General features: G+C 41.5%; 1 protein-coding gene and 1 pseudogene across 1 annotated transcript in view; both read right to left on the bottom strand.

Moving 5' to 3' along the window:
- LOC108643204 overlaps window positions 1-341 on the bottom strand; it is a 22,242-nt pseudogene extending 21,901 nt beyond the window's left edge.
- The window catches only part of LOC108638787, a 22,053-nt gene extending 7,862 nt beyond the window's left edge, over window positions 1-14,191 (bottom strand). The window contains 12 exon segments of the mRNA XM_029961399.1: window positions 204-431; window positions 789-794; window positions 1,246-1,646; window positions 2,506-2,664; window positions 5,103-5,245; window positions 6,003-6,121; window positions 8,120-8,210; window positions 8,213-8,252; window positions 9,488-9,537; window positions 9,865-9,943; window positions 12,145-12,320; window positions 14,182-14,191. Coding sequence (XP_029817259.1) covers window positions 204-431; window positions 789-794; window positions 1,246-1,646; window positions 2,506-2,664; window positions 5,103-5,245; window positions 6,003-6,121; window positions 8,120-8,210; window positions 8,213-8,252; window positions 9,488-9,537; window positions 9,865-9,943; window positions 12,145-12,312 — 1,484 coding nt within the window. The 5' untranslated portion in view covers window positions 12,313-12,320; window positions 14,182-14,191.

The raw sequence follows: 14,191 nt of genomic DNA, 5'->3' as shown, positions 1-14,191 counted from the left end.
GAAAAAGAAAAAAGAAAACCACAAGGAAAGCAATGCCATACAGCACTACTTGTTGGTTTGTTTGTTGTTTTAAGGAAAAAAAGGGGGAGGGGGAAGGGGAAAGGGGAAGAAAAAAAAAAGGAAGACAAAAACCCTAAAACCAACGAACACAAGCGCAAGCTTCCCGCAGAAAACCTTCAGGACAACGGAGCCGCCGCACTCACCCCGCCGGCCTCCGCGCTCCCTTTTCCCGGAAGCAGAGCCGAGCAGAGGGAACGGAGCGCGGCCCCTCCCGGGATTCAGCCGGCGGCAGCGACACTCCCCCCTTGGCCGCGCCGACAGCGCGGTGCCGCGGCCCCGCCCGACAAAATGGCGGCCGTACCGCGCCGGCGTGGCCTGAGAGCCGCCCCGCTCCGAGCCTTTGCAGCCAGTGATTTTCCATCTCTGCCTCCCTCTCGTGGCAGAGCGTACAGAAAACACCCTCAGTCCGTGAATGGTTAATTATTATTATTGTTATTTATGAAGCAGGGGTGGTTCTGAGCAAAAGTCAGCTATTGCTGTAGCCAGAGACCGTACAGGCTTAACCCTTCCTCGCATTTCTGAGGTCTGAGTGAGGCAAATAGCCCTTATAGAGGTGTGGAGTATTTTATTTTATTTTATTTTTATTTTATTTTTATTTTATTTTTATTTATTTTATTTTTATTTTATTGAAAGGAATCTGTGGAGTGACGTTAGGCTAATTGGGAGCTGATGAAGACTTAGAGCTGGGACGTGGAAGGAAAGCAAGGGTGAGAGTTGGCAGGGTTTACCTCCAGCTGTAACACAAGAACCTAAAGGGCTAGAAGGATTAAGTGTTAGAAAAGGATTGGGTCTAATTGCTGCAGGCTAGGACCAGGGATCAGGGGCCCTGTCATGAGGGTGAGGGGATGGACTTTACTAAAATACTTACACACTGCTGAGAGGGGGAGGGATAGAAATGCCATAGCTAATAGAGATGAGGGCAGAGCTACCCATGATGGCCTGATCTGAATGAGAATCAGGATTGCTTGCTGGATGCAAAGCATCTGCACTCCCCTTGGCACTGCACTGATTGCCTCTTTAGGGTAGGTGGGAAGAGGAGCTGTGCCTCAGGCCCCAGAGCGTTTGGCCTGATGGAGAGAGTTCAAGTTCTGCTCCCCCGGGTTGCAGAAAGAGTTCAAGGTTTGGTATTTGCTTCTATGCTAGCAAGCAAGCCTTACCTGCTCTGCAGGGCAAGGGGTAACTGACTAGGGTGAGCAGAGTCTGCCGAAGAAGAGCATGGTTTGGGATTTGGTGTGTCTGATGAAGAAGATAAAAGGGTGGTCAGCTTTAAAAGTCATTGTTGGTGCTTTTGATCTCATCACCAAGACACCTGTGGCAGCTGCTGCCTCAGTACCTTCTTCATTGACCTCCATAAAAGCTTTGTGAATTACTTGTGAGATGAAAAGATCCTTCTTCACTGACATCCCTGTGAAATCAACCTGAACTGGGTCAAAAGCATTTTGTATCTCCATGCTGCTCAAAGGGGATTTAAGGTCATAATTCTCTTCCAGCTTCAACTTGGGCAGGTACAAATCCACTTCAGCTTTCATCATATTGGCTGATTTGGTCCATTCAGCCAATTTCTCATAGGTCAGCTCTCTTTCCACCTGCAGTGAGTTGGGGAAGAAAATAGTTGGAATGCAAAGGACAGAGACAAGACATGCACAGACCAGTGTCTTAATGCTCATCAAGAACATGTAAAACAAAACCGAGCTACCAGCAGTGAGTACCGATGGAATGTGCACCATATTCACAGGGCATGATCCTGCAAAGTGCCGAGTGACTTATACTCCTGTTTATTTTCTTAAAGGTGGTGAGATGTAGTCCTGAACCCTGAGAGTAGTTTATTATTTTTTCTCTGGTGTGAAAAATATTGCTGTTTTGCAATGTGTGACTCATAATAATAGGCGCTTGCTGTGTGTGTATAACTTTTCTCTTAGTAGTAATAAATAAATAGAATGCATGGGAACTGACGTACAAATAAAAATATGTTTGCCCTGATCTGTTTAGAATCTGAAACTGATCCTGGCATGGTCTTGAGTGGCTGTTGGCACCTTCTGGGTCAGGGTAGTCATCACTTAGTTTTAGAAAGCTCACCACAAACTATTAGGTGCAAATCCAGACTGCAAAGGACATAAAAATGAATTTATGCAGCCCTCAGGAGAAGATAACTGTAGGGCATGGTGATTCAGATGCAGTCCTTGCTTTCCTTTTGCTAGTCTGGCAATAGTAAAGAGGACACAAAATAGGCTGAGATAGTTGTGTGGACATAGGTTTTAGAAGTACCATATTGGCAATGTTATCAAATGCCCTGAATCCTAGGTTGAGAAATCATGATATCACAGTTTCTGAAACAAACATCAGAGCTATTCTATTGTGGATTTGAAGCTTGTTCTTCTTCACTCTTTTAATCTGATTCTGATACTCTTTCATAGTGTATGTGGTGCAACAATAGGCTAACTTTACCAGCTCTAGACCAGTAGTGTTATCATCTGGGAGGAGCACGAACATGCTGAGTTCATTTTCCACATATGGCAGCTCAATGATTCTGAATTTCATGGTTGTTTCATAGAGTACAAAAAAATTATCTCTCAGAAACATCATCTGTACAGGTTTAGTCTTGGTCTGTGAAAAAAATCAGCATTAAAAAAATCCTTTATACATTAAAGAATGATAAAATTTATTTGCTTCATTAAACTGAAAGCAAAAATTTGAAAACAAGTATGAGACTCAGCAGCATTTGGATACCCAGGACCCTTTCCTTTGGACAATATTGCATTCACCCCCTTCTCAAAGTCTTTGGGATCTTTATAAAAAGTCAGCATAGGCACATGTGCTAACTACCTACCAGCTGAATTCCATGTAATATATTTCTTAATTTAAAGTAAAGGAGTTAGCTTTGATAAGCAAGTAACTACTGTTAAGGGTTTCATGTTTTCTCTGAAAGGTTGTGTTATTTGAAATGAGAGCCTTGACGGAGGAGAAAAAAGTGTTGACTTCCTTCCTTCCAGGCAGTACTGATTGTCACACTCTGCCTCTGAAACATATTTTCTGTGACCTGTGCTGGCTTTTCCTCTTCCCCAAACTGCATAGGACTGGATTACTAAATGGAATTGGACTGCCCAATAAACTTCTGAATCCCTGTGCTGTGTTATGTTCACAGAGCTGTTACTAAGGGCTAAAGTTTTATCTGTTTGCAGGCTGCGCTATTCACCCTGTGAGTTAAACCCTCTCTGGGCACCAACGTATTAGGTTTGTGTGGTGAGGTTTTGGTAGCAGGAAAGCTGCAGAGATGACTTCTGTGAGGAGACATCAGAAGCTACCTTTGTGTCAGGCAGAGACAGTTCCAGCTGGCTCCAAGGCAGACCTGCTACTGTCCAAATCTGAGCCAGTCAGGGACGTTGGTATTGCCTCTGGGGTAACACATTTAAGAATGGGCAAAAACTGCTGGACAAAAGCAACTGGAAGAGCCAAGTGACAAAATGTGAGAGGAACAACTCTGTAGACACCAGCGTCAGTGAGGAAGGAGGGGGAGGAGGCACTCCAGGTGCTGGAGCTGAGATTCGCCTGCAGCCCATGGTGAAGACCATGGTGGTACTAATGTCCACCCTGCAGTCTGTAGATGACCCCATGCTGGAACAGGTGGATGTGCCCTGAAGAAAGCTGCAAGCCATGGAGAAGCCATGCTAGAGCATGGCACTGTGGGAGGAGCCCATGCAGGAGCAGGTTTTCTGGCATCACCTGTGACCCTGCAGTGGACCCATGCTGGAGCAGCCCATTCCTAAGGACTGCACCCCAGGGAAAGGACCCATACTGGAGCAGTTCTTGAAAAACTGCAGACTATGGGAAGGACCCACATTGGATGCGAAGGACTGTATCCCAGGATTGGGACTCCACACTTGGGCAAGGAAAATGTGTGAGGAGGAGGGAGCGGCAGAGACAACATGTGATGAGCTAACTGTAACCCCCATTCCCAGTCTGCCTGCACTGCTTTGGGGCACAGCTGGAAGAATCAGGACTGAAGCTGATTCTGTTGGGAAGGGAGGAGTTGGGGAAAGGTGCTATATATTTGACTTTATTTCTCATTAACCTACTCTGATTAATTGGCAATAAATTAAAGTTGAGCCTGTTTTGACCATAAGGGTAATCGGTAAGTGATCTCCCTGTCCTTTTCCTGACCCATGATCTTTTCATCCTATTTTTCTCCCCCTGCCTTGTTGAGTAGGGGGAGTGATAGAGAGTCTTGATGGGCACCTGGTGGCCAGCCAAGGTGACCCACCGCAGCCATCTACCACGATGGATCCTAAAACTGGACATGTAGTGCAGTAGGTTTTGGGTACACAGTCACATCGTCAGCACAATTGCTTCACTTTGCCTGGCATACAAAAGGTATTTGCACTCTTAATCCATGTCAAACAAATGCTTGCTTCCATTGACAAATAATTTTGCTTGCTTTTGACACAGTCCAAAAATATGCATGCAGTCAGCTACTGGGAATTGTCAGCGCATGATAGTTTAAATACTGTTAGCTCAATAATGTCTCCTCAGTTAATACTGAATAGGTCATACTCCCATACTCAGCTGAAATGACAAACTCCTGTGAAAATTCCCTGTGAAGTTTGACGCAACACCCAGGATGTGTGGAGAGAGCAGCTGGATCAGATCCCTTGAGCTCAGGGTCCCAAGAGCAGAAGAGAGTGTGTAAGCAATGCTTACAACTTGTGAAAAGTAACTTGGTCCCGTTTGAAAATGCGAACATGTGAACATAGAGACATTTCATCATGTCCTTAAGCTACTTAACTTACTTAACTTACTTTTCTTAACTTTAACTGTTCTCAGGTGTTTTGATACTGAGGACGTATTGATTAAAAATCCTGTTCTCATGGATATATGTAAATAAGATAATGCTGACTTATTTTTAGAGTTGCTATTCTCACTGAGTTTATACCATGTGCTCAGCTGTAAGAAGTGTTGCAGTGGCATATGAAATACAGGTTAAATATTTAGTCTTCAAAAATAGTCGTACTGACATATGACAACAGGCATATAGACAAGGAATTTACCTTGTTTAATCTGAAGGGCATCTCAGAAGTATTTTTCTCCAGAAATTTCTTTTCCCACTTTCCTTTGAAATAAATGGCATTTACTAAGAACAACACAGTGCGAGAATGGAGAGATCCTGCAGGCAGCAGACTCTGTATTTTCCCTTCAAAATCAGACAAACAGGACTGTTATTTGAGTGTGACTGTGAAACTTGCCAAGTTTAATTGTGACTTCTCTGTGCCTAACCCTGTTGCAAAAATGTTTGCATTTGGGAGGGGTTTTTTTAGTTGTACATTTCTATGATGTACATATGGTAAAAATGGGGGTTTAAGTATCTCTGTATCTTTTACCTGAAGAAGTTGTGTTAAAACAAGACCATCCCTGGAAGTATTCAAAGCCAGGTTGAATGGGTCTTTGAACAACTAGTGGTCTAGTGGGAGGTGTCTGTGCCCACGGCAGAGGGATTGGAACTAGATGGTCTTTATGGTCCCTTCCAAGCTAAACCAATCTATGATTCTATGATTAATTTTTTTAATATTGGAGCTTTGGTAGTAAACAGCATTGGAAAGTGGGTCAAGTGGTATAGCTTGAATGTTCTCTGAAATTGGTTGCAAGCAGCTGAATAATGCAGAAGTAAAACCCTCACTAATTGAGGACTACACAATATCTGCCATGCATCCCTCTGAACAGCAATAATTCAAAAAGGCTACGACATAAAAAATCAAAGAAAGGACCTTGTAAGGAGCAGAAATTAGGTTTGGAGATAGGCATTCTTCAAGCTATTTAACCATACTTTGCTCATCACCTCCCTCCTCTGAGTTTCCATCTTTTGTGGAGCATTGATTGCAAGAGCAATAAATCTGGAAATACAAATAATTTGAAAATGAGTCAAGAAAAAAAGCCATCAGAGTGATACTTACTCTCAGTTTTATTTTCAACCCATGAACTGATCTGTGCTCTGACTTGTTCTGCAGCTGTCTTAAAGTTAACAGCTTGTGACTTGGCATTGTAATAGCTTGTAATGAGCTGTAAGAACTTCTGAAAGATAGGATTTGAAAATGTATGCTTATTTAGTTAAATTCAACTTATAAAAGTGTTAGAAATAATAACTTTGACAAATTAGACAATCAGCTAATACATAATTTAAGAAAATAAAATTTGGTCTAGGTGAGAGAACCCTTATCTTAAGGTCTGATACATTCTATGCTAAATATTAAGTATGGACTGATCAAACTTCAGTCTCAAGGAAACTGTTACTTCAAATTTTTTGTGTTTGAAATCAAAGGTGCACATTTGTTATTTTGAAATATCCATGAAACAGACATTCTTCATCTTTTTTTTTTAATTTCTCAAAATGACATTTTTACATCATTTAAATACTTTTTTCCCAGCTTTGTGACATAGTGTTCAGTACAAGGTGGAAGAATAGTCTCATATAAAGTTGAAAAAAGGCTTTTAGTTTGCTTCAGAGGTGAGGAACCTGCCAAAAGTTTGTGAGGACAATAGGAGATCAGGTATAAAGGGGAAGTTCTGGTTGAATAAAATCAAGGCAGAAAAGCAGAATTAATGTTTGCATTGCTGTCTACTGTGAAACAATTAATGGAGATTCCCAGTAGGAAATCCCCTAGATTCTCTGTAAAGCCTAAGTACATGAGATTATGGAGAAAATGAACAATACACATTCAGGAGGACAAATTGCTAATTACTCAGGAAACCAAACACACTCCAAGATCAAAGAACAGTAATCTCATTTAAAACTACCTTCCAAGGAGCTGGAAGATGATTAATACGACGTCAGTTTTAAAAAGATTTCGAAGACACAGGTAATTACAAGCTCATGAGTCAGTATGGGGCAAATGAACAAGAATAGGTGTAGTGGGTGTATGAATTAACGTGACTTATCAGAGGAGTGTCAACAGCATTTTGTAATAGGAAATCCTAAATCAAAATCTGTTGGACTTTTGTGGAGGTGTCAGGAAGCACATGGGTAATAAGATTGAGCCATTACAGTCTTTTGGATTACCAAAAGGCATTTCGTAAGACTTCTCACCAAAGGGTGAGTATCTGTGGGACTGCAGAGGTAGGTCGTGTTTGAAAGACTGGAAAACAAGCGTAGGAGGAAATAATGTTCACAGTGAAGGGTTGTTACTACTGGAGTACCACAGGGGTATATGTGCTGGGGTCTGTGCTAAAGTATTTTTCTATAAAATCAAAATCTAAATGATTGCGTTAAAATTTATATATATATATATATATATACATATTCACAATTGATCCGGTGAAGTGTAAGGTATAGAAAGGGATTACTACTCTTTAGGAATGAGGTCTTGAAGCTATAACGGACAGTTGCATGACAAAAAATCTGCCTATTAGTGACAAAAAGGCAAATAAAAATTTTAGAGTTAGAAAGAAAGGAGTAGGCAACAAAAGAGAGGCTTCTAGCATGACACCATATAGCACTCTGGTGTGCCCCCTGTCTGAGTTCTCAATGCAGCTGTGACTTCCCCAATCTCAGGAATGCTAGAGTATAAAAGATACAGAGACAGGGAATGAGGGTGACCAGAGATGTGGAGAAGCATCCTTTAGAAGATAAACTAACCAGTAACGATGCCAACAGGCAGCAAGCTCAAAAGGCACAGGCACTTCCTACAATGTGGAAAGTGCCTGTGGAAATCCTGGTGCTGAGGGCTGAAGTACATTCAAAAGACAAGTCTGCAAAGTCTCGAAACAACAGCTTGTCAAAGTCTATTAAGTAGACATGCCTTCTGGTTCACAAAGTCTCTGAGCTGCAGATCACTTGGTGACCACAGCAGATTCTGGAAAAGCATCATTACACAGCATGCCTTTTTCTCACACACTTCCTAAACTGTTGCCCACTGCTGGAAAAAAATGGACCTCTTGTCTATCCAAGGATAGCCATGTATGGCTGTCTTCCTATTCTCACTAAAACCTCAATGCTATCATTTGGCATTTTTTTATCATCTCTATTGATAATCCCTCTTTATGTCAACATATTCTCAAAGATGTTCAACTCATGGGTAGTAATGGGTAGGTCTTTTCCTCATACAGCCAGTTAGCACTCTTCAGCAAGTAGGTGCTTCTCCTTTTGTTGATGACAGATAAGAGTTGAAGCCAGAGTGGATGTTTTCAGCTCGCTCATGCTCAGGATCCTTGGAAAGAGATACCAGTTAGTATGAAGTATTTTTTTTTCTGTTGCACTTGCTGTGTTTATTTAAATTGTTCAATTTTTTTTAATTAAAAACGAGTTTCAGGGAATTAAACACTTTTTTGTGCATGTTGCATGTTAGCAGCACTGCATATAACTGGATAAACTGATCTGTTTCTGCAGTGCAGTGTAGGCCTTTGGGGACATCAGCTGACTGTGCTTCCAGGAAGTTGAATCTCCTCATTTTTGTCATGGTCAGGCCTAATTTTTAGTTTCACAAGACCTTTTAGATTCGCAAGGACCCATCAATGCAGCCTGCAGTTTTTGAGGAGGTGTTCTATTGTGATAGACACTGGTGTCAGACCATGGACTTACCAACTATTCAAATTATCCCTGTTTCACATGATTTCTGCTGTTGCTGTTTGGATTGTGGAGATAGCTTGTCCTGGATGTCATTGTTGATGGGTTTAGGGAGCATGAGCTTTCTTTCCAGCTGTTGCCAGCTGTTGCTTTGCTAATGGAGGAATAAGTTGCTACCAGTCAGCTGTTCCCCGTGAGCTGCCTGGGTCTCCTCCCCCGTGTCATGTACCATGCCCTGGACACGAGACACTGAGAGTCTCTGCCACTGACTCATGGTGACCTGTCATAAGATTGGTGAGGTGACATTCCTTGCTCTGATCTTTTCTCACTCATGCTGAGACATGGGCTGCTAGGAAGGACACCTAGGAAAGAATTTGGTATCCAGAGGACACAGGATAGCAGAGGCTGAGTTTTGCCATGGGATGGGAACAGAATGAAGAGGTAATAGAGTGAAATATCTGGAAGACAAGATTAGACAGACTTTGCCACAACTTATGAAGTCAGTGAGTTGCTAAAATGAATGTGAATGTAATGATTCATCTTGGAAAATCACCCTGCACCATCTAGGGAGAGAATGATATAACCTCCTACCCCCTTTTGTTTCCAGTTTGTCTAATTTAATTTCTTTGAGCTTTCTTTTAGTTTCTATGCTGAAAAAAAGAAAGGCTTGTTCAAGTTTACAAGTTTAGTTTACAAGTTTACAAGTTTCAAGTTTACAGTGTTTAGGGAGTTCCTTTGATGAAAAAGATCTGGGCAGTTTGTCCTGGTGGCAAGTCTTTGGGGAGCTGATGAGCAAGGGTGAGTCAACATGCATTACCTTAAAGGGAAATTTTGTCTACCTGATGTGTCCATGCGTAAGAAAGGTGGAAGGGTCTTTACTGGGTAGGGCTGGAGTGAGGTGTGAATGCAGTAGTTGTTTTTTGCTAACACTACAGAGAGAAAAAAACCACCCTGAAGCTGATAAGAAATAGAATTGTCCAAAGCATATTAGGACAGTTGTTTTCTTGGTATTTCAACAGCCCAGCTAAAACCAAGTAAGCTGTTAGTGTCCGAGTTCTGATTTTGAAGGCCTGAGTTCATGAGTTTACAGTAATATTACCTACTTGTTCACTTTTTCTATATAAAGTTCTTAATGAAGTGAGACAGTAGATAAGAGAATGAAAACAAGCAGATGTTAGAAGGCAAAAGCAGTAGCTGCATTGGACTATTCCATTCTCAGAGATTTTTATCTTTAAGTCTTTTGTTGTAATAAATACCATCTTTCTTTGGTCTCCCTGGAGAAGGCCTTGTCTCAGATGAACCTTCTTCTCTTGAAGTCTGGTTAAAATGAAGAACCTGTGATGATGATAAATGTTCATAAAGACAGCTTGTTTGCTGGAGATAAATATGCCCAAGGGTTGTAAGTATTTTAGTTTTCTATGGTAATTCACCAGCCACGTGTAATGATAGTTAGTCTACTAAAGTTATTAAAGTTATTGAGGACAAGTTATTGAGGACTCTCCAATAAATTTCTATAACTGTATCATTACTATGTAGATTTTAGCCCCATTGACTGCTTAATAATAGATCAATATTGTGACTCAAATATGGTTTTATTTAGATAAGTGGTTAGTTTGTGCTTAGCATGGATTCTATTTTCAGATCATAGCAAAACACAACAAAAAGCATAGCACACTTCAGAATCTTACTAACATGACACAAATGTAAAACTCTGCATTTAATGTTTTTAAGTAAATGAGTATAACCTAAAAGAGTACAAATATTGAAAAGTTCAGCAAAAGAGGGCACACTGTCTCTCACAGGATCCTTCTGGACAAAACGTCCAGCATACACTGGATAAACATGTTACACAATGGATGAGCTATTGGCTCACAGGTCAATTGCAAAGAATTATAGTGAATGGGGTAACATCAGGCTGGCATCCAGTCACTAGTGGGGTTCTGCAGGGCTTCATCCTCAACCCAGTTCTCTTCAACATCTTCATTAGTGGCTTGGATGCAGAACTTGAAGGAATACTAAGTAAATTTGCTGATGACAAACTGGGAGGAGCCATCAACTCCCTCTAGGGCAGAGAGGCCTTGCAGAGAGACCTTGACAATAAGAGAGATGGACAATCACCAGTGATATGAAGTTTAATGAGGGCAAGTGCCAGATTCTGCACCTGGGACAGGGCAACCCTGTTTGTGTGTATAAATGAGGGAATGAGAGTCTGGAGGGAAGCACTGTGGAAAGGGACCTGGAGGTCCTGGTTGACAGCAAGTTGAATATGAGTCAGCAGTGCCCCATCAGCCAGGAGGGCACACCATGCCCTGGGGGGCATCAGGCAAAGCATCACCAGCCAGTTGAGGGAGGGGATTGTCCTGCTTTGCTCTGCACTGGTGTGGCCTCACCTTGAATATTGTGTGCAGTTTTGGGCACCACAATATAAGAAAGACATTAAGCTATTACAGAGTGTCTAAAGGAGGGCAACAAAGATGGTGAAGGGTCTGGAGGGGAAGTAGTATGAGGAGTGGCTGAGGTCACTTGGTCTGTTCAGCCTGAAGAAGAGGAGACTGAGGGGAGACCTCATTGTGGTCTTCAACATCCTCACAAGGGGAACCAGAGGGGCAGGTACTGACCTCTTCGTTCTGGTGACCAGTGACAGGACTTGAGGAAACAGCATCAAACTGAGTCAGGGGAGGTTTAGATTGGATATCAGCAAAAAGTTTTTCACCTAGAGGGTGGTTGGGCACTGGAACAGGCTCCCCAGGGAAGTGGTCACAGCACCAAGCTTGTCTGAGTTCAAGAAGTGTTTGGACAATGCACTCAGGCACATGGTGTGATTCTTGGGGTGTCCTGTGCAGGGCCAAGAGTTGGACTTGATCCTGATGTGTCCCTTCCAACTCAGCATATTCTATGATTCTATGATATTTTTAATACTCATATGTCTCCATTATTCATGGTAGGATTACCCTTTTTATAGATTTACTATGTCACAAACAAAGGTATTTATGCCACTCCTGTGCAACCAAAAATGCATTCAGGAGACCTTTCTAACTTCTGCATGCAGTATGAGGAAGCAGATATACTGCTGCCAGAACCCGATGATGTCTGGAAGCAGTGATATTATCTCCAGATTTCTTTTCTCTAGCATATCTTAGCTCCATATTATTTTATTTTAATAAAGTTGTCTCTTCATTACTATTTAAGTGCTGTATTAGGTGGATTATTCTGTTCAGAGGGCAATTAAAATGGAGTGTAGTGTTTCAAACAAGACCAGCAGTAATCTCTAATATCAATAACTTCTCTTTGGCAGACCCCTTGCTATGCTCTGGGAACTGTAAACACAAGCTAAATGTAGAGGTACTGCAGAGCAGGAAGATCTTGGAAATAAAGTGGAAGAATAGTGATTTCCAGTGCTGACCATGTAACTGGGGCTATTTCCTGTACCACATTACGGCAGGTCACTGTTCTCCCATATTGTTCCTTTCTGTTCCCCATAGGTAGAATAACAATGCAATTTACGTAGGAACCACATTGCTAATTTCAGAACTTACCTCAGCCGTCTTGGTTGCGGTGTCACCTTTTGCACCCAGGTGGACCATAGCAAGACCAGTTGCAATACTCCAAGGAGAAAAGAAAATGTTTTGTCCTTTGGAATTTTCGTTCAGCTTTTTGTAAAGGTCCAGAGTGAAGCTGTTGGTTGACACTGAGAGAGACTCCATTGATACACCTGAGACAAATGAGTGTCAGAGAGAGGTGATGACTACTTCTTCATGTCTGTCAAAGAATACAAAGCTGTTATTGGAGGATTGCCTACTCCCTCTCAAATACAGTCTGAGAGTGTCCCTGTAATGGGTAAAATACTGCACAGATGCCAAGTACAATCAGCTAATAGGTCTCTTTCTAAAACCTGCATTATTTCTTCCTTCCACATAACTTTCAGTGTCCTCGGCTTTTTTATTTATTCTTTGTCAGTTGAGTACAGTTTTAGCGAGAAATGTTTTCACAGTCCAGACTTGTTTCAAAACCCCATTCACTCTTTGCTTAATTTTCATAGAGTTATCCTTCGATTCTGAGAGAGTGAAACAAAATAGTTTCTCACTGTGCTGCTTTGGGCTTTTTTCTGTTTATTTAAACTTCCTGTGCTATTATTTTCCTCTGAAAAAAGCATGGTGAATTAATGTGATGGCTACTAGAGATATGTAGATTTTTATACATTCTTGGAGTAGGTAAACCCACATTTGGAATCTGGAGCTGGATTTGTTAATTGCTGTTTTTCAAGTCTTGTAGCTTACATAGAACTCCAAATAGTTCCTGTTGTAACCAACAACAAATTTTCTCTGGTTTCCTGGTGGTTTATCAGAATCTGCAGGTTTCCCATCCTTGTTCTGCTTCTTTTCTAAGTATGTTTTTACAGGACAAAACCAAAGCAAACACATAACCACAACCCCAGGATTAAACTAATTTTCTGTGATGGATCCAGAACAAACCTGTGCTTCTTATTAGCATATTTTAGATCAATCTAATACTTTGATAAATATTAGGATAAACTCAGAAATTTCCACTGTCTTCACCAGCATAATGACTAAAAACATATGGTGAAGTCAGTGCAAAATGGCATCAGGTGAAAGGTTAAGCATTAGATCAACAACAGCAACCAGACATTTAAATCTATCTTCACCCACAATTTCTGTGATTAAATCAAAAACTGCAGTCCTTAAAGAGAACTGCCACAAAGTGTCAGAGATGCCTGGAACCTCTGGGGTCCTCAAATTTTGTTTTCAAAGCTTCCTAGAATTTGCAACAGCTTTGAAGCATTCTTCAGAGGTGAATGCTATGCAGCCTGTCTCATGCCTAAGTATTTTTAGGATCTTCAAATGTGATATCTTACTGCTGTTCCTGGAGATGCTGATACTCCCAGAGCATATCCAGGGGACAGGACTGAGCTGAATATTTTTACATGAAGGATTTCAAACTGACATCTCCTTCTCCTGTTCCCAGAGAGTGTCTGGGGAGCAATCAAGTATTTCTCAGGCTTGAGAGAGAGAACGTGTGTGTATTTCTGTGAGGTTCCCTGGTCTCCTAACTGGTCTCCAAAGTCTCCTAACTTTGGTCTTCTGGCAAAGGAAAGGTCTGGATGCTTGATCCAGTAGTTATTTGAAAGTAGTAAATTAGAGGCTTGAACTAATATACCCAGTGCTGGGCATCCAAAACACTGTTCTAGAGAGTCATGTTGTCTTGTGTGTTCAATTCCATCATCAGTAGGAGGGTGTTCTCTCCTGGAGTTTGTTCTCAGTCCTCTGATCTAAACTGACCAGTAGCCTGGTGATTAAAGCACCCTTGCTACAGGTGAGGAGAGTTTCTGCCCTCCCAGGCTATGTAGGTTTTGCCCAAACTCGATTTGCATTCTGTCCATTGTGCCTTGGCACAGGGTTTCCCTAAGGGCGACACTTTGTACTAAATAATAAGCACTCCCTTCCTCTGCATAACTTCTATGCCATCTTTTAACTGCTCCATTCCAAAGAATTTGACATGAATTTTTAAGACTTCCAAATAAGAGCTAGTTATTTTGTTATAAATATTTACACTACCTGAAATCCT

The sequence above is a fragment of the Manacus vitellinus genome, unplaced genomic scaffold, assembly GCF_001715985.3.
Source record: "Manacus vitellinus isolate BGI_N305 unplaced genomic scaffold, ASM171598v3 scaffold_33_pilon, whole genome shotgun sequence".
Taxonomy (NCBI): domain Eukaryota; kingdom Metazoa; phylum Chordata; class Aves; order Passeriformes; family Pipridae; genus Manacus; species Manacus vitellinus.
This window is presented reverse-complemented; position numbering and strand designations above follow the sequence as displayed.